The 26,039-nt window shown below is 39.9% G+C and overlaps 1 protein-coding gene and 1 non-coding gene across 7 annotated transcripts in view; one reads left to right on the plus strand and one right to left on the minus strand.

The window, feature by feature from the left end:
• The window catches only part of Nrx-1 (neurexin 1), a 429,130-nt gene that overhangs the window by 306,665 nt on the left and 96,426 nt on the right, over positions 1 to 26,039 (plus strand). For all 6 annotated transcript variants that reach the window (XM_076811144.1, XM_076811146.1, XM_076811145.1 and 3 more), the window contains 5 exons: positions 7,437 to 7,544; positions 9,510 to 9,702; positions 19,119 to 19,310; positions 21,144 to 21,287; positions 21,623 to 21,840. In XM_076811144.1, the coding sequence (XP_076667259.1) occupies positions 7,437 to 7,544; positions 9,510 to 9,702; positions 19,119 to 19,310; positions 21,144 to 21,287; positions 21,623 to 21,840 (855 nt within the window). The remainder of the gene's footprint in view (positions 1 to 7,436; positions 7,545 to 9,509; positions 9,703 to 19,118; positions 19,311 to 21,143; positions 21,288 to 21,622; positions 21,841 to 26,039) is intronic.
• On the minus strand, positions 19,792 to 19,873 carry Trnas-cga (transfer RNA serine (anticodon CGA)). Its single transcript has one exon. It is a non-coding gene; the product is annotated as a tRNA-Ser (tRNA).

Here is a 26,039-nt window from a genome sequence, read left to right on the forward strand (position 1 = left end):
GTTCGCGTTAACGATAGGAACTGACTCGTCCTCGAGTTTCACGCTTCCTCAGCCCTTCTCCTCTCCTGCAGCCCCTTTCATTTTCCTTGAGCTCCGCACCGACATTTCAAGCCGTGATTCTTCATCTCAGATCCCCAGACATGGAAAATAGGAGGAGGACCATTCAGCTTGGTCCTTTGGTATCGTGTCCTCTTCGTTTTCTGGTTCGAGCAACTTCACTGCTGAGCTTCAGTCGTTAAAACATCCTGCTGAATAATTTTAACGAAAGGACTCGAACGAGCGTCTTTCAAATTTTCAAGGACGCGATTTAATTTTTACTAAGTTCAAACTTGAATTAATTGCCATCGCTTTAATGATGACTCTATTTCTTTCAAGAGCAGGATCTGTTTTTTTTTTCAGGACGAATCGATGGAATTGTAATACTATTCTCCCACTGCTCTATATTTGTTTCATCAATGAACGATCATAGATACAGTTGTAAAGAATATTCTTGATACACGAACTGGACAAACTTTGGGAAGTTACCTCTACTCACCTCGAAAATGAGAAACGATCCCTTGGGTTTAGAGTTTCGCAAGACTAGAAATGTTTACTCATTGTAGGAAGAACAGTTCAATACAATGAATTTTGAAACACCAGCTTAGCAATGTTCCACCTGCTTCGAGCGTAGGTTTACAATTTGTTTTATAAAACTGGAGAAGATCATGAGTTCGAGGTTCTGGAGGAAGAAAATTGCAGTGTCCCCAATGTGTCCTTCCAATAACCCGAAGCAATCACTCCTCCCACATTCATGTATCTGCTAAATGGAACCTGGACATTTCGAATCGAAGTCGCTGGACATTCTTCCTTCCACTGCTTTTCACGAGACTTCCCATTCGAAAAGGAACGAACGCTTCATGATTCGGCTGTCTCTCAAATCCACTAGCGGTGGGACTGAGAGTATCGCAAGTAGACGAGAAATGTTCGCCTGACATCGTGCTCTGTCATTTGATGCTCTGCGAAATATTTCAAACAAGAAATATCAAGCGACGCTTTACAACCACCTACAATTTCATTTAATCTCCAATCCCACTTTGAGGCACTACAATCAAATCAGAATATACAGTAGATTCGATAGGAACACGCAGACCTTCCTCACTGTTCTTTAAAAAGTCTTCAAAATAACCTCCCCCTTTTTCTAGCACAATTACACATTTCCATCAAGTCCAATTTACTGTAAATTTCAGAACAAATTTACTCTGCATTCACTGTACCCATCAAAGCCAGCTTGCACCTTTAATAACAGAAAGAGACATCAGAGGATATACTTTGAAAGATCCTCCAAGTTGCATTTCACTAAATTTGCAGCAAATTTAGTGTTTCTAAATTCTTTATTTTACCACTCCAAATTTTTGTACCACTTTTATCCACAACTAAATATTTACTTCGACGTGTATTATGTAGATTGGCACGCGAGCATGCCTTCGACTGTTTCAGATTCGTGTGCACAGGTGACTCGATCCCATCGCTACTTCATACGTTCCTCAAAATACGTAATATCGTTCGAGCAAAGTTGTCCCAACAATCTTCTCGTATGTTCCCGATGCAATTCAAGTACAGTCCACAATTTTCTTTCGCCGTTCCTCCAGGTACCCCTCCAGTTGGCGATCGATTTGCTTCGTCGGTTAATGGACGAGCCAACAAACACCACCCTCTCTTCCGTTCTCCCCATTCGACGCTGGGATACTTAAGTCGTCGAGGATTTCCCATTTTAAATTTCGTTTACCCTTCTAGTTTTCTGGCCTTTCAATCCCTCCAATATTTCCGCGGTTTAATCGTTCATGGCGTTCGAACCCTTTGCGCGCAGAACCATGTCGACCCCCCTTGATCGTTACGCGCACATTTAATTTCAGCCGGAATTTCCCTTCTCACAAAAAATGACGGAAAAAGTTGAATGACTAGAGACCGTCGTGCGCGACTGCCAGTTTTACATTGGAACGATCGCTTGCTGGAGAGAAGAGCAAGCAACTGGGGATCCGTGACACGAGTCTCGACGAGTATTATGAATGATTCTCTCACGCTGCTTCAACGATACCGCGTTCTATGAAACAAAATTGCTATCTGGTACTAGCTAATATATTTTACACTGAAGTTTCAGTAAAGAGTTCAATTTCAAGACCGCAGGGTTTAGTTTAATTTGAAATTTCGAGTGGCCTCAACATTCATAGTAGAGTTTCAATTATTCTAGGATTTCTGTTCTCCTCGAATGAACGTGCTTTGGAATATTTCAAACACAGTGGAAACTTACAAATTTATTCAGATTGTTACAGATAATAAAATTCCTTTTGCTTCATAATTGGTTGGTGCTAGCAAGTCTTCGTAGATCGATTTTATGCTCTTCGACCGAAATCTGCTGTCAGATTTTAGTCGAGCAGTCTATTAGCGACATGGTTAATTGTGAATGCTGCATTGTGCTTGGAAGATGGAAGCACAAAGCGTGGTCTAGGAGCCGGGCACGGAGAGACGGCTTTGAAGTCGTTTAATAACATATGGTCTAATAATGTATTTTGTGAAATCGATACGTGACGGAGCAGGGCGGTAACCCGAGTTGATGCTATCCGATATTCTCTCAGGTACTTCGTCTCGTTAACCTTTCTACGTGGATCGATCTATCTCGAGTAATTTTCTTAGACAAACCTTTGAGTTCCCCCGCTGTGGATTGTTTCGTATGGGAAATCGATTTTCAATTTACGATGGACGAAGGGAAAACTGCTCGGGGACTGAACAAGAAAAAGGAGGGACGCCGAGGGTATTCGTATTGTTCGCGACTCTGTGGCTGATAAAAAGAGGCCGCTGCTGCATTGATCCCTCGTAACAATTATAGCAATTAGAGATTACGTTGCTGGTCAGTTATAATGGATAAAGCAATATTAGATGTTTTTATATGTGGGCATTAAGGGAGTTCAATTTAATATCGCTGGTGCTACCATGAAAACTAACTTAGAGTAGACTTAAGAGCATTCATCCGGTCTTATCGAAATCGAATTACAGTGAAACTATCACACCACAGGTATCGAGATTTTAATTAAGGAAAATTTAATTCAATCACCAAGGTTATGAAATTTGCTGAATTTGGGGCTGAAAGAAAATTTGCAAAGCTGCTACTTAGATCTTCGAAATCGAAACGAGAATTTCATTCCGTTTTTACCGCCAATAAAATTCAATTCAGAAATTCAGTAAATTAAATTTAGGATCCGCAAGGAAAGGAAATTTACTTTCAGAACTGTCATCATCAACAACTCTAATTATACATCGGTAAACCTCTCAGCTTTCCCATTTCTTCCAAATTTAAACACTTCCATTAACCTCCAGAATTTAATTTCAACGAAACTTAAACTTCCAGCCACGGATAGCTTCGAAAATATTGATAACGAGAGCCCAGTGGTAGTCCACAGAAAGATCAAAACACAAACGATATTAAAAGCACCATAAATATACCATCATGTTGAAAGTTGTTACTGTTACATATATACATAACAGTGCCAATTTTGATTCTCTTTTGCCAACTGTACACAACAAGTAACAGTCGATATTCAGTGATGGAACCATATAAGAGATTCTCGCGATTACGAAGCTTGCATCCTGTCACAGGGCGGCAAATTTAAGGGAAACAAAGGCAGGAAGAATAAATAATGAGTTCGTTAGTCACGGAGATAGGGCGGCAAATTTAAGGGAAACAAAGGCAGGAAGAATAAATAATGAGTCTCGTTACTCGTGAGTTTTCCACCCGACACTTCTTCATGGAAATTGGCCTCGGTGTCACGGAGGCGCGCAATTACACTTCCTGCGCCTCGCGCCGCCAGTTTCCTCGCGAAACCGCACCGCTTTGAATCCAGAATTACAAGCCCCTGTGCTTCGAAAGACAATCGGTCTGTGCAAACAAAAGGGTTCGTTTTGCTGGGAATTTCGGAATACTTATGGCGCCTGCTGCAGGAGGATTTGAAACGCTTTGCAACGAATATAAGGGAAATGGAAGACATCACATTTTATGCTTAACATCTATGGAACCGAGTTTGATACGTTATCTTGAATGTCTATTGAATTGTTGGCCAAGGTTCAATTCGTTAAAATGCAGAACTAAACTCTAATACGTACAGTTTTATGTTTTACATTGTTTGCTTCTGACCAAGGCTATTCAAGCTTGCTAAATATATACTCAGAACATTTGGGGTTAATTATACGTGTCAATTTTAATTTTAATAATTTTACCTTTTAGGTACATTTATTAAACAACGTCAAGAAAATTTTACCTAACAAACTAAATTATATTTTGATCATTCACATCATTATTTGTTTTATTAACTTGATCTGGAGGAAACATATTAAATGTCATTTAATTTACAAAGAATTAAGACAAATTTTTACAATTTTATATTTTTCATATTTCTCAATTAATCCAAATCTAAATAATTAATGAGATAATCTAATTTATAATCCTCGAGGAGCACTTGTAGCAGTAAAAATGAAATCCAAATACATAATACACCCTTGCACCTCGTTCTTTAATCATGCATTAGTAATTCATTTTTCAAACCCTCCTCTTGTAGTACAATCTAAAGCAAAGAGGGTTACAGAAATGTGAATCTAAAAGGAAGTGCTTCACTTTCAAAATATAGAGTCCACTTTTATCCCACCGTAGAAACACGTCTAGTTAAAAAATCGAACGCAAACTTGTCTTCAGTAACTCGTACATTTTCTTCCATCCCCAAGCACGCATCCACGTTTCCTCGCGGCAGTAAACAGTCACAGGTTCCAGGTTCAATATTCCAAAGGCAATTTGTCCAGAATGTTACAGTCCCGATAGCCAGAAGTGGCGCGGCCATATTTAAAGTCGGGCTACGTTATAAGGTCAGGCGTGCTTCCTGAATAATGCAACGCACGCCTAACCGCTATGAATCCGCATCAAACGAAAATGGGTCCTTCCGCGGTCGCTCGTTCCTTCTGCCCACATTCTTCTTTTCTCTTTCACCAACGGGCCCGTAAAAAATGTGTCACATGTTCGCGTCGCTTTTATCGACGAAACAGATGCCCGATAAGTTGCTCGTGGCTTTAAAGAAGCCTGTAAAAAATTTTATATTTAAAAGCACCAGGTGAGGAACACGACTTCGTCGAATATAGGATTGTATTTCCCATTGCCTTCTGTGCTTGAAACGATTCTTGAACAGTAGAAGAATTTTCTGGGTGGAGCGAGGAAGGTGGTAAGGTTTCGAACACATTGATTGAAGGGTAGCTCTATCTCCGTAAAAATTGAATAAAATTTATTACCTATACGAAACAACAGAAACATTAAAAAATGGTGGAATAACACTGTCCAACAAACTTAAACTTTTTTTCTGTTCTGTAACATTCAAAAGCCTTTTCTTATAGATTTTTGTGCGCTGAAAAGGAATTCGCAAACCTTTTATCGACATCACCCTCGGTTTTCGAGAAATTCGATTTTGAAAGAAAATGCAAATTTTCAACTTTGAACATCTTTTGTGTTCAAACAATAATAGTTATTCGGTTGCATGGTCTGTCAAGTTATTCTATGAACCCTCGCGAACACAACGATATAAATTATTATTGAATTATAAGCATTTAAATACGTTTAAACAACAATCAAAGGGGAAAGGACACCCGAAATGCAGCAATTTTTGCAGATATCTTTAAATTTATTTCCAAAACTAAGGGTCTAGGAGAAAATCTGACTACTCCACGCGACGCGGCAGACATAATTTTTTTTTCTTTTAATTTTCGAAACACGCAGTACCCACAATTTAATCCACAAAACACCATCGCGTGTGTCCTCTTCTCTCCCCCTGGAATCACCCCCAAATTTAAAACTAACATTGGAAAGAAAATTTCCACTGTTCCATCCCTTAAAAGCTTCCCCAGATCCTCAGTTTTCGCCCGAAACATCGAGTACGCCAAACCTTCGTCCATATATTTCACGAATTTCCGTGTACCTTGCCCAGACACCCTCCGTTGCGCACGGTTTCGTCCAGGTAGCCACGAATAAAATTTCGCCCACATCGGGGTTAAGGGGACTTGGCATTCAGAAACTCGATTTTTTTGTTGTTGCATTTTCCGAAAGTAACACCCTTCCCGAGTAAAATGCCGTTCGGTTTATGTTAAAATTCGCAAAATTAAGGATTTCAGATAGGTAGACAAATTCCTCTTTTTAAACTTTAAACACGTTTTTCTGGGAATCATATTTCCTCTTCGTTTTGCAGTGATTGCGAGAAAACGGATGTACAGATCGATTTGAAAAAAAATTCACACATGTGAAACATGTCTAGTTACGACCTGAACCTAAGCATAAGTCTGCGAAACCTCCCATTTTGACAAAAAAAAATATATCTCTTCTTTCTGGCAAAAAATCACATTTCTTTAAAATTTGCCGTTTTACAACCGCTATACTTATAATTTTTTATTTTTTCTTTTTTAATAAGTTCAGGGCAGAATGGGGGCCAGGGCAAAGTATCAATTTCAGAGGATATTTCACAATCCAATTTCTTGCGGCCAGAATCACAGCAAAATTACAGCGGCTCCAGAAAGAAACACCTATATATCAGGCAACCGTAGCGCTGTCATACATGTGTATATATCATCCAAATAATTTTTTTTTTACTGTTTATAGTATTAACAAACATTACCCAAAAGTACTAGTCACAATTGGTATTCATCTCCTTGTAATTAAATCGCAAAGAAATACTTGATTTCCGAGCGATCTGACTGCCCAGTCCCCTTAAACACCCCCAGATTCACCTCCCGTCGATTTTCACCTGGCCAAGCGACACTGGCAGCCGTCCCCGACACAAGATCCCCATTTCACCGGAACGCGCGCGCCACTCGCCCAAAAGGGACTGCCGAAGTGACCGCGTCGAGGCTCGACACACGCGAATACATCTCCACCATCCTCACATCTTCACCTCGCTACAGCCTGCGCGCGGATCGATGCTCTTTCTCTTCCACTCTTTTTTCCCCTGTCTTGCCCGAGAAACGAGCGGAGCGGCGACGAAACGAGAATTTCCCCGCGATAGGATTAACAGGGGACAGAGTTCTCTGGAGTTTCTCGATCCCGAGACGGCGAACGTAAATCAGTCACGCGCGTCCGCTGCAGCGGACACGGTTCCGTTCCCCGGAATTCAGGCAAAAAAGTACGGTGAATACGAGACACGTGATTATTTAAGCCATCGTGCATGACGAATGGACTGTCGGCCAGTCGACGACAGCGTAGCGGGAGAGAATTTTGGATTCGAGACACGAGTGGGCCCGCCGCCGACGCTGCCCGCCCTCCATTCTTCTCCGAGGACGCCGAGGGATTTCGCCCCTTCTGTTTCCCCTTTTTCGTTCCGTCGAAAGTGGCAGCCAAGTGCAGGACGCATTAAGAGCCGTCTGTGTCTCGTTTGTTTCAGGTCCTGCCACCGTGGAAGGCCGCCAAGTCTGGCAGCATATCCTTCAAGATCCGTACGAACGAGCCCAACGGGTTGATCATGTACAGCCGCAGCGGAGCCCACACAAGGGTACGTGCTTCTCTGCGTTTACGGGGACTAGGCATTCGAAAAATCGATTTTTTTTATTGAATTTTCCGAAAGTACTATCTTTTCTCAATAAAATGCCGCTTGGTTTATAGTAAAATTCGCAAAATTGTAGATTTGACAGGTAAAAACGTCAAGCGGCAACCTATAGCGTCGCCTTTGCCCAGAAACTTTAAATGCGTTTTTCTCGAATATTTTTTCCTCTTCATTTTTTCCTGATTGCGAGCGCATTGAGGTTCAAATCGACTTGGAAAAAATTGCAGGATGTGTAGAACATGTGTCGTTTCGGCACAAACCTCTGATATGGTCTGTAAAAATTCGAGACTTTTGTAAAAAAATTAAGAAGTCACTGGATTTTGGTAGCGCACCATCATTGCTAGAAAACGCGCGACCAGCATTAAACAATCAGCGTGTAATGAACAGTTTCATGGACCACTTTCCCCGAAACGCGGTGGTTGATAGGGGCTCTTTCATTTTCCGAAATATTTCATTCAGCCGCGAGCTCGCGGGCGCATCCGCGCGATCGTTTCGATTAATCGTCGAGAGTCAGCCGGAAATCCGGCCGAAACGATTTCGCGTAAAGTCCATTAAAAGCCATCGAGCAACTCGGTCGGAGCGGGCGATCAGAAAGAGATTGCGAGGGGAGTAAAAGTGGAAAAGAAAGGAAGCAGCACCGATTGACTACGTACGTCACTCTATAGCATCGACAAAAATTGGAGAGCGCGGAAACAATCGGAGGTAGGGAAAAAATTGTGTTGCCGAAGAGGAGCCTTCCACCTGGCGAAGAGGAACGAAGTGGCGCCGAATTTGGAAGGAACAGCTAAGAAGGAGGAAGAATAGTCTAATTTCTGATCGGTCCTCGAAACGAATTAATCCACGAGAAAGCGGAAGTAGGTTCTTTCTAATAAGCTGAATGATCGCGGCTCCATGCAGTTTCCGGTACGCGTGGCCGGCGGTCGACGAAGAGGAAGCGCAATTCCTCAGCCGCAGTCGCTTTTCGTTTCCACCCGGCGGTTATCTCGATTTAACAATACCGCCTCCGTAATTCCCACAATTATATTTCGCCGTGGAGCAGGGGAGCGTTAAAATCGCGAATAATCAGGGCTGCTCGCGGCACGGAATGGCGCGAAATAAATCGGAAAGTTGCGAAAACCGGGCTCCTCGTTAAGGTCTCGGACTTGTTGCGACGCGTGTACACGAGTTCGTGCGGCTTGCTCATTAGCAGAATCGCTAGATGCTGAGAACAAATGCTTCCCAGCCTTGCAACCGTATGCTCAGGCTGTTATTTCGCAAATATGCATACGTATATGTAAATGCGTGGCTATTAGTTGTGTAATTAATGCGACTTCCCCCCGAGCTCGGTCTACTAACAACGAAACTTCGTTAACCCGAAAGTTCTGATTTCTTTTAAACTTTGCATATTTACAGAGGGCCTTAATAGAAGTATCAAACGATTCTCCTTTCCCGCTAGTTTTTGGTTCTTAGGGGCGAAAACATCCCTTAAATATTAATGTGTGTTTCCAATTTTCCTGTACACCTTGCAGACTTGATAGGTATAGAAAAGTTGGCAGGATGAAAATTTAACGGTTCTTAAAATCTAGCCCTTCAAATCTATGCCATCAGATTGTTTAAATTTTGAAGTGGGAAACGCTATTTTGTTTGAACTACGAATTTCAAGAACCCGCAGACCTGCAAGGTTTATAAATATCGGAATTTTCGGCTTACCGAAGTTCCCTTGTAATTCGTGGACGAGACGAGAAATTAGTTTTGGAGAGATTGTGTTTAATTGCTGTGTAGTTTGAACTTCTGTTATTTAGCTTCGGAATATTATTACAGAGGGACAAGGTGAAGAGATTTATTAGAGGATTCTTTATTTAATAGAATTCTTAACCACATTAAATTTGAAATACGTATACCGAAGGCTAACGCAATGGTGTTTCGTTTTTACAGCAAGATTTATTTGCATTCGAAATTTTCGGTGGCCACCTGTACCTTCACGCTGACCTCGGTAGCGGCCCAGTGAAGGTGAAGACATCGAAGCAACGAGTTGACGATGGCACGTGGCACGACGTGGCTCTTCGACGTGTGGAAAGAGACGGCCGTGTCACTGTTGATGGCTGGATAGTCGAATTTCGGACACCAGGCAAGTAAAAGCAGACGTTACTTCTTAAAACTTCTTAAAATTCCTGAAAGAATCAAAGCAGCTGTAGCTGTAAGAAAAGTTCGACGACTCGGAAATTCAAGAAAATCTGAAACTTTGCAGAAATATAGTTCAAGTGATGCTAATAACGTAACTATTTCTTCATTCGACGATAAAACTGTCCTAAGGGTGAAAACACTCACTCGATCAAATGGTGAGTTTTCGTGAGATTATCGCGAATATCTACGAAACTAATAGAAGATATCAAAGAGAAGTTAAATTCAAAGTTTTATGGATTTTTATGTCGTATAAAGCGACGATAAAGAATTTACGGAGAACGTTATTTTTTTCAAAATTTATCCCTATCACCTTTTTCCGATAGGGTATCGAAAGCCGTAGAACTTTGAATTGAATTTTTTTCGATATCTACTGCAATATTTCAGATATTTTGGAATTTTCGAGCCGCTGATTACCTTCCATATGAAACTGTAATTTCAGCAAAAACACAAACATTATATGTTGCCTATACTTTATTTCTCCTGATCATCAAGCTTTGGGGTGTTGAAGTATCTTTAAATTTCGAACATAATCTGCAGAAACGTAGCTACAACCCTCAATTTTAAGACTTCTAAGTAGCTTTAATATCTAGTTTTGACAAACAAGGGTATTTTGTAGAGAATTGGTAGAATACTCCACAACGCGTGTAAAACTGTAAACGAAGTACAGAACAGTAGATCTAATATTCAGCCGGTCGTCCAGCTTCTTCTAATCTCTCGTCAACGTTCCATCGCCGCCTCCTCTCTGCTCCTTTTATCTCCCGTCATGTCGGCGGCGGCACACGACATTTATCGTTTAATCTGCACACCAGCGAAAATTCTGAAACCGGTTGCACGGCGACGTGAACGACGAAGGAGGAAAAATGCGCGGGTTCGTGGAGCAAGCCACTCATAATTCAGAGTTACACACTCGAGGACACTTATCTGCAGGTGCAGCTAACCGTTTCATGCGTGGAGCGTAATAAATCATCCACCCTTTTCCCCTTTTTTTTTAATACGTCCCTGTAGTTTTATTACCGCTTGGCCTCTTCGTTAGATCGTCCTTTCCATACCCCCCCCGCGACAGAACCGCGCGGAATACAAATTCCTTCGTTTCTCCCCTCCGGGTCCATCCACCCCGAAGATCGTTTTCGGGGGATCTATAGGAATTCCACGGAATCTACCAATTCCACCATCAAATTAAAATAATATTGGAAGGAGTGACTGAATAATACATAAAGTAGCACGCGTTCGAAAGGCTCTGCTAATATGAGAACCCTGCAGGGTAAAAGCTATTACAGTAGGCAAATAAAATCGTGAACAGTATTTACTCCCCACCAAGAGCAAAATTAAAAGGACAGATTTTCACCAACATCTTCCATCTTCGACATCAACATCTTTTGTAGAACAAAACGTGGTAGGAAGATTTACAAACTTTTTCTCATTAGCACGTGTACCGCGAGCTCCCAATGCGCCCAAACATGCCGATGGAGAAATATTCACGAGCTCCTGAGGAGCCTCTGCAGCCAATCGAAACTCGACGCCGGCAATCTCGAACTTATTCGTAACTTCTGAAAATTGATGCCACGACGGGGGAAAGGAACGACAAGTCGGAGCAGGGCGCGGGGGTTGCCGGCGGGGAGGGTATAGATTACGATGTACGGGCAGGATCGAAGCTTTATTAAACCGATAAATAAACAGAGAGCAGCGAGTTTCCAGTGGCGGGACGCTTCATCGACTTCTCCGTCGTCCAGTTCAAATAATGGAGCTCGAACTCGCCGCAGAGAAATCACATTCTCCGTTTCCCTTCGTGTTTTCGCCATGGTCCGCCGCCCTCTCTCTCTCTCCTGCCCGGGCTCTGTACCTTTCTATTTCGTACGTGATTCGTACGTCGTGGGTCTCGTGGCGTTAAATTCTAACGCCAAACGATTTCCAGCGACGCCTTTTATCCCGGCGGCCATTTGGAGTAGTCGGATTTACGGTCCCCTGGGCGAACTACTCCTATCGCGAGTTTTATACGTTCGACACCTTATTTTATTATCGATTCGATTACGGTATTACCGCGTGGTGACTGGTTGCACGATTCGGTTGCGTTATTGGAGGGTAAGTTTGGACGTGGTCGGAGGATTTTAGAGGAGGGTTTGCGGGGGTGGCGAGGTTTCATGTCGAAGATTCTATGATTCCTTGTGGCCAATTGTGAGGGAAGATATGGAGATTGGAAAGTACTGATAGCGTGCAGTAATTGTTGATGGTTATTTTAATTGGGGTTAGGTAGAATCAGAGCTGAGCGTTAACTAAATAAAAAATTATTTAAATAACGAATTAATAATAGTTATTTTAACTTCAGATTATTTGACGAATAAAGTTAATTTTTTTTATTCGTCGAGCGTCTCAACTTTAGCGGCAAATAAATTTTTCAACTTTATTTAACTTTATTCGACTTCTTTTATTATTTAACTTTTATTCGTTATTCGAAATTTATTTAAATAAATTTTTTGCACATCTTTGGCTAAAATGTATGGTGTTTTTGGTTTAAGTGGCGTTTAACTCTGAATTACTGGATCCGAGGAGCACTCAGGTGACTTACTTAATTTACATGTAGGTATGTGAATTTTGTTTAGTTCATACAAATCTCGAAAAATATTCAGTGTTCTTAATATCCAAAAATTAATTATGTCTGTCTCAATTTGAAGGCAAAGTACCTCCGTAAAATTTACTCACAATCTGAACAGTTTCTCAGCAAAATTTTAACATTATCTTCAGTTTTCTTTTTGCTGACAGTTTTGTTTCTTACATTTCGCAGTAGGAATTTCTATGGAAATAATTACTCATTCTTATCGTAATTAAAAAAAAAAACAATTATAAAATGCAAAACGTGTAGAAGCCCAGTAAATGACCGCATACCTTTAATAAGAATTGTATTTATTAATGTTTGCTTAATACGCGTAACTAAAAATATAGGATATTAAAAGTGCAACTACATTCCATTTATAAACTTATAATTATGTTTAAATTTATAATTGACATTTCTTTGCCTAATGGTCGTTCACTGGTATGCGGTCAGTTACTGTTTGGTTGACCCTACATTTCATTACGATTATTACAAACATTCACAAGGAACTTCAAGTTTAGTGAATACTGTTTTGCAAATTCTTACCACACGATTCCTTGTAATTGCCTGTTCACTTGATCAAAAAGGAGAAACGAAAGCTTCCAGGGAAGTATAAAACCCAAGGATATGGAGTAAAGAAGTGGTTTCATTAAATAAAAAGCAGAATGTTTCTTACGAGTCGATGGATATTTACCGTTGCTCTCAGTACATCGTAAATTGAAATATACTCGTGCTATAGTAAACTAACCAGAGCGTTTATCCTTAACGTTCGTGACAGTACCTCGCAAACGTCTGGCCGGTAGTACACATTATTTATCTTGTGAAATACACGTTGGGACATAAAATACAGTAATAACAACAGAAACACACAGTTCCTCTAAGAAGGAAAAAATACGATCATGATATTGATATCTCTGCGAGCAAAGGCCACATAAAAAGTTTACAATCTTTATCTTAACTTCATGCACATAACAATTGTTACGGTACATTGAGCACATAATAAAAGTGACAAAAAAGGAATTAGTGTATTCTATTTCTGACGAAGGTAAAAGAAACGAATTTAGAAAGTTGTTCAATAATGAATCAAAGATTAGTGTTTTCTCCGATAACAGAATTTATAGAGTAATGAAAGCATTTAGTTCATCCCTTAACGAAAGTTTCTTACAAGCTATCGAACTACCTATAATCTTATTCAAAATTAAAATGAACCGTGTCTAGAGTGGCTTAATCGCAATTTTTGTATTAGAGCTGGCCATCCCGCATGCTCCGGCTACGTGCTTAGTGTTAAACGAAAGAAATTCACAGCTTTATACGAGTCGTGTATTCACCCCCTGCTGCCGAAACTTTCGCCTATCCGTTCGCGGCCATCCGAATTACACGGCCAGTTAATTTGCCCGTGAAACTCGCCTTTGCAATCCGACCCTTCAGCAATTTCGGCCTCAAAATCGTGCTCCATCGCCTCGGGAGGACGAGTTTGCGTAAATCCTTGGAGTGTGAACGCTTCCTGCGGGCCAACTGTGCCCGTAGCAGACGAAAAAGGCTGATGTAGTTTGGTCCGGGCCTGTGCAATCGGGTTCCACGAGCCGGGAAAACGAGCCTTACAGATACACTTTCCATTGGGATTCCCATGATTGTTTACTTTCACTTATTTTGATATTTGCGTTTAGTGCTACTTTAATGAGTGATATAATTAAGTAGTATGCTGCAAGAAATTAGTTAAACCAGTATTTCTCAAGTGGCATGTCGATTGTTCAAAATTGGAATTTCTAGTTCTGTTTCCCAAACTTTTTTTGAGTGGCGACCCTCTTTGATAATATTCAAATCATCTGCGACCCCCTTCCCATTATAAGATAAGGTAAATTTAATAAGGTAAAGAAAGAACTTTAAGAATAGGTATTTCAGAATATAATTCTTACTTAATAATATTTATTTATCTTAATACGTATATTGAATATACTTAAAGATATTTAATATATTTAATTATCTTATTTAGTGTGATGATTGTGCTTGCACCTGGGTAAACAGCTTGTTCTTTTTTCATTTATGAATAATCAGTGTTACATCGTTAATAGAATATGGCAATGTAATCACATTAAAATAAATAAGTGCCAAGAATCGTCAACTAAAAATAACTGGGGCGACCCCCCGGAAGGCCCAGACCCACTGTTTGGGAATCACTGTGTCATTTAATAAATGTACTACTACTCTAACTCCCACATTCAATTGCCAGTTAGTTTATTAAGCAGTACTACATTACTACTTAGAGTCCTTTCATAGGAGACTCTTTCGTGGCTCAAGATTAGCATCAAGTAAAAAACTAAGCCAAAAATTTTTCAAACTCCTTCACTACCAATTACCTTAAAATCACTCAGTAAATTAGTTCATTTATTATGTTATAAAAACTACTACTTGTTGACCAGGTTATTAAATCCCTTCTTACTATTCCTACAGACAAGAACACCACTAATTCAGTCGCCAAGCAATTCTATCTTCAATAAGAAAAATACAAACGAACCACAGAAATATATTATTGCTACCATATGCCAAACTCAACCCCTCCGACTCAATAAGAAACGACTTATTTAATAATCCTATTACAATATGTCTGCCGTCCTGAAAATCCTTTGACTTCGAATCTTCATCCGACCGTTACACCTCGTCAGGGGACATTAATGAAAACCTCAAACGAAGCGTCTAAATTAAATCATCCGCGGCGATATCCCCGTGAGAGGGGTGTAATCTGAAAAACATGAATCATCGTGGCTTAAAACGTGATTAGAGTTAAGCCAATAAAATAATCTTTCGAGAGAAAAAACCGCCGGTATCCGGGTTGACCGCGGAAACCGCCGTCAGGCCGATAAGCGAGAATTGTGCGCGGAGGACGTTCGCGGCCGTTTTAACGTTGTGTCGTCGCGACGATCGATGTTACGGGGCGTTTCGCGTCCATGCCAATTTCCTGTGCCCCGCGGGGATCGATGATTAATTGGCCGGGCTAATTTTTCTTCGCCCTGAAAAAATACCAGCCCACGAGACTGCGAGCAAACATTATTACGGTCACATTATCCACGTAATCGATTCCAACTGGCGCACTTGAATCCCCTGGAAATTTTGTAGCTACGTGGTGCAAAGGGACCCCTTAAAAATTCGAACAGGGACATTTTGTAACCTAATTGAAGGGAATTATTTACATACGTGTGTGAAGTTGTCGAGTGGTTGGCGCTGTTAGGGTTAACGTGGACTTGTAATATGGTTTACCACAGTGAAAAAAAATTAAGTTTTCCTATTTCATACGATTAGTACAGCCTATTGGAATCAGGGTTCGAAAGACCCCTCCCCCGCCAAAAGCCTTACGTAATTTAAGGATCACCCCTATGTTGAAATTATTACTTTCTTATTCAATATATTATTCTACTGTATAAATAATTCCAATTACTGATAGGTACACAAAAACACCCAATTTGAAGCAAACCTTAAGAAACCATTCCACTATCCGTTGCACGTATAATTAGTAAAAATACCCTTGGACAATAATAAGGGAAAATATCCGAACATAATGTTACAGTGTTACCAAGTCAGACATCCAATTAACTCGGCTCGTTGGTTATCCAGCGAATACCATCCATGATATCACTCGGAACAAAATCGCCAGACATAAATTTTATCCAAAAAAAAAAATACCGTTTTTATTCCGACACGCGTCCCACGAAACCGACAATGTTACCCCCGCAGCTTCTCGCCGAGCTTTTATACCCTCGTCGCTGCTATATAACTGTTTTCAAAGAGCAAGCACTTGGTCCTCCTTCTCCGACCATAATCTGCTTTCCCCTTTACGTCCATGTCCTTTACTGTGTTTCGTCTTTCATAACTGGTCCTCTCTCCTAGCTCACTTGCTCGACCTAAAACAAGATCCACTGGTGTACATTTTATCGTTTGCTCAAGAAACCTACATTCCTCTAAAAATCCTCAGATGGGGGGGCCATTCTTGTGCCACTAGGTTTTCAGTAATCAATTAGAGCGAATGATTGGTGAAACGTGTTACGTAGCAACAAAAGGAGGATGGAACTATTGTCCCTGCAAATAACTCGGAGGCAACAGTTGCCCCATAGAACCCTGGTAGCTTCTCCCTCAAGGGGGTGCGTCGAAATACCAGGAATAATCGTTCCCAGCCTCCCCCGTCTACTCGTGGTCTTCGCGTACCTCTGAAATACGCGCTCCCTTGCCTTTCAAACGTCCCCGTTCCGTGGGGTACTTGCAAAAAGATTACGGGACGATTAAGCACGCTCGCGGGGTAAAGGGTTCTCGCAAAAGAGGGGCCATTATTTTCATTGGGCACGTCATCTCTGAACGCACGCCGAGGGTAATTCGAGCGCCGCCACTGGATCCCACCCACCCCCTCCGCGCGCCGGCCCACCGACAACCCCTCGTCCCCGTTTTTCACGAGAGGGAAATTTAGTTTTGTACCGGGAAAGGGGGAAAAAAGGATCGCCGAGGATAATAGACTTTAAGCGACTCTCTGGCGACTTTTTAATTAACGTTGAATTACGGGCCTCATCAACGTTCTCTGAGCGTCAGGCCGAATAATTAGCGATAGTTTGAGCCCTTTTCTCCGGGACGAATTCGCTACGAGTGTCCTTACGGTGTCGAAATATGTAATGGAAGGGTGGGATGAAATAGAATTCAGCACGGGAGGGCTGGATGGAAGGTCCAATAGAATTTTAAATATTTTGCAACGACAACAATTCTGCCCTACCTTAATTAAAATGTCCTATCTAGCATTTTCCAATTTTTCAAAAGAAGTTGAAATATTTGAAATTCCACGCGTCTTTTACCTTGTATGTAAAGTTATAAAACCCAAAGTGCTTCGCAGAGATCTAGAAAAAATTTAATTTATTTATTTTTTTACAAGGACGGCACAAAGAAAAACTTCAATTTTCTCGGATGTTTCGAAATGCTGAATTGTGACGGCGGGTAGGAAAATATTGGGGCTGCTATGGATAGAAATTTTAATGAAAAATGGACGAGTCGACAAAAAAGATTTTTTGCTTGGTCAATTTACGCACATACATATTTTAGACATACACAATGCCATTTTGGGTTTATCGTTACTATCTTCGTGCACCTAATCAAAAATATTTTTGACACGAGAGTGACTCAACAGTTTGACACCCGCACCTATTGGAGCAAACTTACGTTCGCTATCGATCTTTCGAAATTTCTCAAATATTCATTGGTTTTTGAAAACCAATAGCAGCTTAGGTGTAGTAAATAGGATACCTATAAATCCTTGAATGGTATAATTTCGTCGGTGATAAATATGAAATAAAATTGAGTTATTGAGCGCCCGCCGAAGTGTTAAGACTGCTAATTTGTGTCCAAAAAATAATAATAATTTCACGCGTCATGGATTGACTTTACCGCAAAAATTACGCGGACGTCGATTCGTCTTATACCATTTTGCATTTGTCGCTGGAACGTAGCAGGTATCTTTGTGGAAACTCGATTAGAAGTCGAAAGAGCGGAGGAGAAAGTAGGGAAATGCTGTGGGTCGACGGCAGAGAGGAAAATATTCGTTATACTCGTAGATAAGCCCCGCTGCATTTGATCTATGCGGAGTGCTGGAAAACTTCGGTCTGAACGGTGAAACGACGCGATGCTTTCCACAAAAGGTGCTGGAAAGTTAGTTCTTGATACGCTTGTTGCACCGTGTCGCCGCGTCAGTTATTTATTAACACCCCCACTCCCCCCTGGCCCGTTTATTCGCGATTATTGCCGCGAGGGATGCAGTCTCAAAACACAATTTTGAGTTCGCTGAAATGGTTCTTCAATAGTCTTATTTTTTGCACAAACGACTGCGATTATTTGTGAACTTCTGCTATGAAATTTGCTTCGATTTTCCTTCTTTAATATGGAGATACAGTTAAGCTTAAAGTACCGAGAAAGTATTCCCCTCTGAATATGTTTGAACATTAATAGAGACGCGTTGTGGAAAGTTCTGTGCAAATTGGCAAATGCCATACTCAAATTTAAGACTGGGAAGGAATATTAGTAAGAGAAATAATTGTTATATTCACAATTTGCAAACTAGATGTGACATGTAATTTATATGGTAATGACATAATTGGGAGATAAAAATTCCATGGGGAAATTCATTGTTACCCAATAATGAAGGGAAAATATTAGTTAAATGAACTCTAATAAATTCCACCTGCTGCTCTTACTTCTGGTATAAAATTAGCAACTAATTTATACTAGACGCTCAATTTGCAGGTTGAACATATATTTTACTAGCGTTACTATTCGGCTACGCCCGAAATTTAGATTCTGATTTTATAAAAAAAAAATTTTTTGTGAAAATAGTCACATTCATCTGGATTAGCTAGGCATAATGTGCTGGGACATATTTCCTGACCCCAGAGTTTACCGTTCGATAGTTTTTTGGCGACAGACAAACACACAAACACTTTCTGCTGTATATATTAAGATACAGATTCTCAGGAAGCAGCAGAACCTTGTAAATTCTCTTATCAATATTTTGGAAAGATCCTATCAAAAATATGTTCCATATAAATCCTCACAAAGCAAATCTTACACCTGATACCCCCCTTTAAAATGGTTGATTACTATCCTCATTAAGGAAGTCAATTTTAGAAAGCAAAGACATTTATCAATTCGTCTGAAAAATAAATTAATCATTGTGATAATAGGCAAATACTCCATCACGAGTTCACTTGAATGTGTTTGAATTGAACATTGAATTGAATTTTGTTTCGCAGGTGATTCCACGCAATTGGACCTGGATGGTTTACTGTACATCGGTGGTGTAGGTGCGCCATTCGCACCACTGACAGTGCCCCCAGTGTTGTGGACAGGCGCCTTGAGGCAGGGTTATGTCGGCTGCATGAGAGAACTCGTCATAAACGGGCAACCAATCGATATAGCTGGATATGCCCAACAACAAGACTCCGGTGAGGATGTGTTGAAACTTTTATAGCGCAATCTTAGCTAGCCACTTGCGTTCGATTAAAATTTACCGAGCCCTTAAAAAGTTCATTTCATAAAAATGAACACTAAAAACAGTTTGCATACTACGAAAGCACTCTGATGCACTTTATGCAGAGTGTTACAACGTGGATACTTCAACTACCGATTTTACGAATAATAGTAGACCCGTAAATAAGTTTGTTTGCGTAGGAAACATAGATTTAATTAAATTACCTTCTGTGCGCTGTGATATTTTCAATGTTTTTGTAAAACAAGATGTGCTTTATCGATCAAGAAAGGAATAAGTTAGCACTGCTTGTACGTAATATGCGTACAGTAGCATTAAAAATAATATTTAGTTATTAATATTTAAAATGAAAATTATTGCATAACGCGAATTATGTTTAAATAACATGGGGGACTGAGTATTGCAAGAAAAAAATGTTTCTGGCGAAAAAAAATTTTCGCTGCGGACAGGATTCGAACCTGTGCGGGCATAGCCCATCAGATTTCGAGTCTGACTCCTTAACCACTCGGACACCACAGCTTCTGGTATAAGCTTGCTTTCAATTCAACTTAAGCATTGCTTTAACACTTTTTGTTCTAACATTATTTTTCATTTCGCTCAAATTTATCATTTAACTATTCGCAGGGAAAATTAATACCGAAAAAATATATATTCTATATTCAGATACGAGATAAAGATTACAAAACTGTACTCGGTATCGGAACAAATCTTTCTTTCGAATAGTATTTAGATTCAAAAGAATTGAATATTATGAATGAAATTCGGTTTGTTATAAACTATGATACAAAAAATATTTTTCAATTATCCCTTCGTCGATACACTTCCTTTTTCGATCAACTTTAACATACTTGGGTGGCTCACACCCATGGCAATTTTTGAACGACTGCCATTCTCATTCAAAGAATCCGATTATTATGAAAAAAAATATGGATCAATTTCAAGGTATCTAAAATGTATTCAAACCGTATTTTTTTATTGTAATTTTAACACAGTTTTTGTAAAAAAAAAATATCTAAATTGCCACATGTCGAGAAAAAATGAACAAAATCTTTTAAAAAAATTGTAAGTTTTACAAATTTCAATATTAGATGCTAAAAATCTGCAGAGTTGATGTTCGGATATAATATTTTGGGAGAAAAAATAGTTTGTACGTCGGCTTTGGAAAAAAGGTATTTATTTTGCATATAGAAGGTACAGAGCATCAAAATCAGCTTCTGGGTTGCACCCACAGTGTCAACGAAGGGTTAAAAATATAAAACAAAAATATGAGGAGTTAGGAAAGAAACACAACAGCTTGAAGCAGTAAAAAGAACACTTAAATCATTTTATTCAAACATTATACTGATTCAAATAATTGACTATTAGTATTTCTGTGAAATACCAAACTGTCTCATCCATTAAAAGATTATTCTATTTTTTTTTAAGAAAGGAGAATTTAATAATAAAGTAACGAATAAAGCAAAGTACCTATATAATATTCAACAAATTTTCTTCTTACAAAGTAATTTTTTGTACTCTTCTCCCCTTATAAATTTATAAAAATCATACGTTCATTTATTATTATTATTCCAATAATAACAAAACCTGTAAAGTCTTTAACCTCCTTCAAAAAGTCAACGCGAAATGTCCCTTTTTGAGGTGGAGGCAGAATGTTTTTCCACGGGAACGACAGAATTTTCATAGAAAGTAAAAAAAAAAAAAGAATATTCTGCCCCGAAGGGACGAAAGACTTGAACTGGAAACACTTGTCACTGTCTCCGTAATTTCGTTTCTCTGGACAATTTTGCAGGCGCTGTCAGGCCAGCTTGTCATTCTCAACCACCCCACTGTCCTTCACAACCGTGTATGCACGGTAGCCATTGTCTCGAGGGGTGGAACAGGTTTCACTGCGATTGTACTGGAACACCCTTCACAGGTCCTACATGCGGAAAGGGTGAGACCGAATTTCCCTTGTAATCCTATTTCATATAGGATTTCTCACGCGATTGAAACGTCGTAGCCCGACCTGGCATTTCTCCTGAAAAATCTTGTAATATTAATGTATTCTGTATTCTTTCCCTCCCCTCTTTGAGAAGAATCCGATTCCATAAGAAGAATTTAATTTCAAAAGATTGTAACGAATGAGGACTGGCATTTGGAAGATTGTCGCTTAATTGGAAACTTTCGCGTGAATAAATTTATTTACTCGAAGTTCACTACGATGTTTCTTCGATTCTAATATGCACAGTGGACAGTGCCTCGTAATTTTGAAGCCTTTTGTGCTCTCAGATGCGTCCACGTTGCACCTGAACGGGACGCAACAGATGACGGCGCTGATGCCGGACGATTCGAAAACGCAAGCAGAGGAAGTGATACTGCGCTTCAAAACGACGCGACCACGCGGGCTTCTCTTCTCCACAAGCTTGGAAAACAGCCCCGATCGACTGCAAATTTATCTCGAAGAGGGCAAGGCGAAGATGGTGATCCATATCGGCGATAAAGAGAAGGTGAGTGAAGCCTCCGACATATTTGAATTTACGAGCTATAAAATATGTGAATTTTAAAACATTTAGCGTGGAAGATTTTCCTCGATATTAAAGCATAATTGCGACCACATTGAGTGGATTAATTGTGGAATGTCTGCGGAGAATATTGTATCCCCATTTCCGTCGCTAGAAGAACTCCGATCGAAGTCACAGCAACCGCAAACCAGAAGGTACAAAGTTAAAGAATCAAGGAAGACTTTCGAGTATTTAAATTCCCTCTCGTCGTTTCAGTGCCTGGAAAAACAGCTTTTCCGCGTGGATTATCCGCGTGTTACTCATCGGCTAGGCGTAAAGCACTGATACCATGATAAATTGGAATCCTCGGCCCCCGTGGCGCGCGATAACGCATGAAAATTCGAACGACCTTGCTCATCCAAGGCGCGATCGTAATTCATCGATCCAGACCTGGGTCGTTTTTCCTCGACCGAATAAATTGGCTGTAAAAATTCAAATCGAAGGAAAATAGAGGCGGTCGATGGAGCCCAGTGTATTCATAATTCATGGGGGACCCCGGGGTTCGACTTCTTTGGTAGAAAGCACTTGTGGGAAACGCGTGATTCGTTGCCTCGACCAACGTATATTAGTTCACGGAGTGAAGCATAGTTTTGTTTAACGGAATTCCTGTTTGGAAACCCATGGCTAGACACATTCCATCGAGTATACTATTTAGTTCTGGAACGTAGAGGGCGAATTTTCCTGCAAACATGAAAATTGTTTTAGAAAGTATTGGTACTCTGATACTGTCGAGATGATCTTGGCACAGGATGCTCGCGAGTTGTGCTTCATTACTCGTGATTATTGGGGGTGAGGATTCTGAGGAATAGGTGAAATGCAAAAGGGATGTATAAGGGAGTAATTGTTTCCCCCTCCTGAATCGAGCATCAACAACACTTTTCTTCTTAGCCCACCAACACTCTGAAATAATTTGTTACCATAAAATTTTCATTAAGGTCAATAATTTCCTTCAGAGAAACGTCCTCCCTTTTATTCATCTCAACACTTGTCCCTCGCTGCAGCTGCTCCAGCGAACGGATGTGTAGTTTTCGCAGTCGATGCAAAGTCGAAACGCTCTGCTTTCGTCATTTAATTGATACACCCTCGCTTCATTTTACGCTGGTGCAATGTGTGCCACCGTTTCGCAATACGTTTCACCCTTATGCAAACTGAAACCACGAACGCAAGCAGCTTATGTATGCCGGAACAACATTATGCGCTTGAGAACGTTGCGTGCTTGCTATCTGCAAGGGTTGTTCCCTATTCTGCAGTGTCTCTCAAATTTTGAACGCCTCCAGAGCGAACAGCACGTGCTTTTTATTACTGCGGACAATTTAGAGCCGGAATATAAACGAATTATTGTGCTGTAAGTTTTTTTTTATAGCACACCGCAGTATATTGCACCTTGCAACGCTATGCTAAGGATGAAAATAGTTACTTGACTAAAAAATGATAATTAAAAAATTGTGTTTTTGTGTTTTTCTGTTTTAAAAATATATATTTGAATTGGGAGAACTAAATCTGTTGGGAAGGAAATTTCAATTTTCAATCCTGGTTTTCGTGCTCCAAGCATTAAATTGTCTTGTCTTAAGTCTACGCTTATTTGTGATAAAGATTGCTATACATCTTTCATTAATTATTAGTTTCCCCCTGTTTGTATCCGTGTGGAATAGATTTGTTAGCATTTATCGCAGTTTTCCCAGCAAATTTTTAGTTATTGTTTAACGCTAAGAAAACTTGAGAGACGCTGCATATCTAAAATACCATTGCACGATTCACCTTGTTATGATTGTCGTCCCATCGTTATTCCTTCTCCCTGTAACCCCGTCTCTGCCTGCTACTGCACGTCTGTTATTGCAACGTACAACATTTTCGTTACACGGACGTTTCCCTGTTACACAGTCCGCTCTGTATTATAACACTTTGCGTGTTATTGACAGATCTTCTGCGGTTAAGGCAATATTTTGCAAGTCATTAAACCGACCAACTCAGCTAGTTTAAACTTAACTTGCACTGCTAGCTGCAAGTACATCTACATATATATCTCCTGCCCCTCCACTCTTCTTCTAATATAACACCTATTATTTTGCTATATTTTAAGCCATTATAACTGAAAGCAGTATGTCTGGAAGATTTAATGAGTAATTTAAAGGTAAACTGCGAGGGATAAATCATTCTCCATTCAATCTTCTATTTAAAATTTAGGTACACTCAAGAATTTCTTGTATAAACTTCGAAAGTGACGATTAAATTTACCGTACAATTTGGCCTTCTGTATAGAGGAGCACTGATGCACGAAATAAGGGGGTCCCAAACAATTTCTCAACGGTAAAAGTATATCTATAACATCTTTTCACGGAAAAAGGATAATAATATAAGTAATAAAGAAAATAAAATAAAATAAATAAAGGAATAAACATTAACATATTTAAATATATGTTTTTTTATTGCCATATCATTAATAATATCAAATTATTATTACAGTATTATATTATTAGATATATTAGAAATTACATTCTAATTTCTTTTTTGACAGTCCTCGCATACTATAGTTTGCTTACCATCACATCACCTTGTGGTGTGCCCGTAATACTGCCAGTTCTGAATTTGAAGCGTGAAACTCAAGTTTGTTTATAATATTACATTAATTTTAACCAAACAAAATTTTTTCGTTCTGAATTTTTTCTTGTTTCTTTTGTCATTTCTTCTTTGTTCCTTTTTTCGGGCCTCTGCACAGCCCGCGCCCGGGTGTCTTGCATCCGCTGCACCCTCCCCCCCGTGGTCGGCCCTGGGTATATTCAAGATCTTCAACAGCTTCAATTATATTTTAATTAATCCTAACGAGTTTACACTCTTCCAGTTTCGTATATACTTTGGCATTGTCCGCGACATACATTATCACGTCCTCAGATGGCCAAGCATTCTAGTTTCAATTTAATTACACCGATTGAAGCTAGCATTTGCCCAACTTGAACGCCCTTGCGGACAGGATCCGAAAATGGCGTCTAACTGGAATGGATGATTCGTAATAGAATCCAATCGAACGATTTCGAATGCGGTCACAGCGTGTTTGGTTCGGCTGAGGCAAATGCACTTCGTAATCGGGACTACGATGTTTGGTGCACATGCAAGTGCTGCCATTTAAACCTTCAATTCGGTCTAATTATAATTAATTACAGTGTCTCCTTAGTGAATAGAGCACGCTACTATTTCTAGTACAGCAAGCGAAGGCTTTTTTTGTTCTTCTTCATTTATCCAAAACCAGTATGTAGTGCAAGGAATTTTCTTTACAACACTTCAATTACTTTTTACATATATTTCTGAATATAGGTATAAAAACGTCGCTTCTGCAACGCCATTATTATTTATTTTTTAATTTAATTACAATAGAAAGGAGAGGCAACCATTTGGTCAGTGGCGGACTTAACAGGGCGGCTGATGAGCAGTTGCCGCCTGTGCTCCTGCCCAGAAGGCCCCACAGGGCCCCATCTCCAAAAAAAATTGTGATTAGGTATAGGTATCCAAACGCTACATTTTTTTTCGTACTACTACACTTGGCCCGTTTCTAGTAAACTGTGTCTTCATTTTCCCGAAGAAATGTGTCCCTCAGAACGTTTACCACCTGGGCCTTTTTTCTTAAATCCGCCACTGCCTTTGGTACAATTAATTACGAATGGGGTAGAAAAACGGACGTACATTAAGAAAGAAAGACAGAGAGAAAAAGAAAAGGAAGAAAATAGAAAATGCATGAATATACAATATGAATCATTCAGCGCAACAAACGTAAAAGTTTTGCACGGATCTTGTCTATAGAATCGGAGAAAAAGTCAAGTCAAGTTATCTCATAATGACCAATTTAATAGAAACAGTAGCGTCTTCTACGATTCATGCATGCATTGACTCCTCAGTAGCAACGCGCTTTAAGGAGGTTCGATACCGGAGAAAAAATGATGAGAAATCTGTGAGAAGTGTTTTAATCTAATGTTCAAAGTGTAGTCCGCATTGTGTTAAAATTTCAAGTCGCTTGACCGCACGATTTTCGAAAAAATCGAAATCAAAGTTGCGCTCTTATACACAGGCTGTTATGGGAGCAGCGATAAAATTTCTATAAAATGTTACACACAGTCCTTAAAAATGATGAGAAAGTTCTAAAAAATGTTGCAATG

This window comes from Andrena cerasifolii, chromosome 4 (assembly GCF_050908995.1).
Source record: "Andrena cerasifolii isolate SP2316 chromosome 4, iyAndCera1_principal, whole genome shotgun sequence".
NCBI classification, from domain to species: Eukaryota; Metazoa; Arthropoda; class Insecta; order Hymenoptera; family Andrenidae; genus Andrena; species Andrena cerasifolii.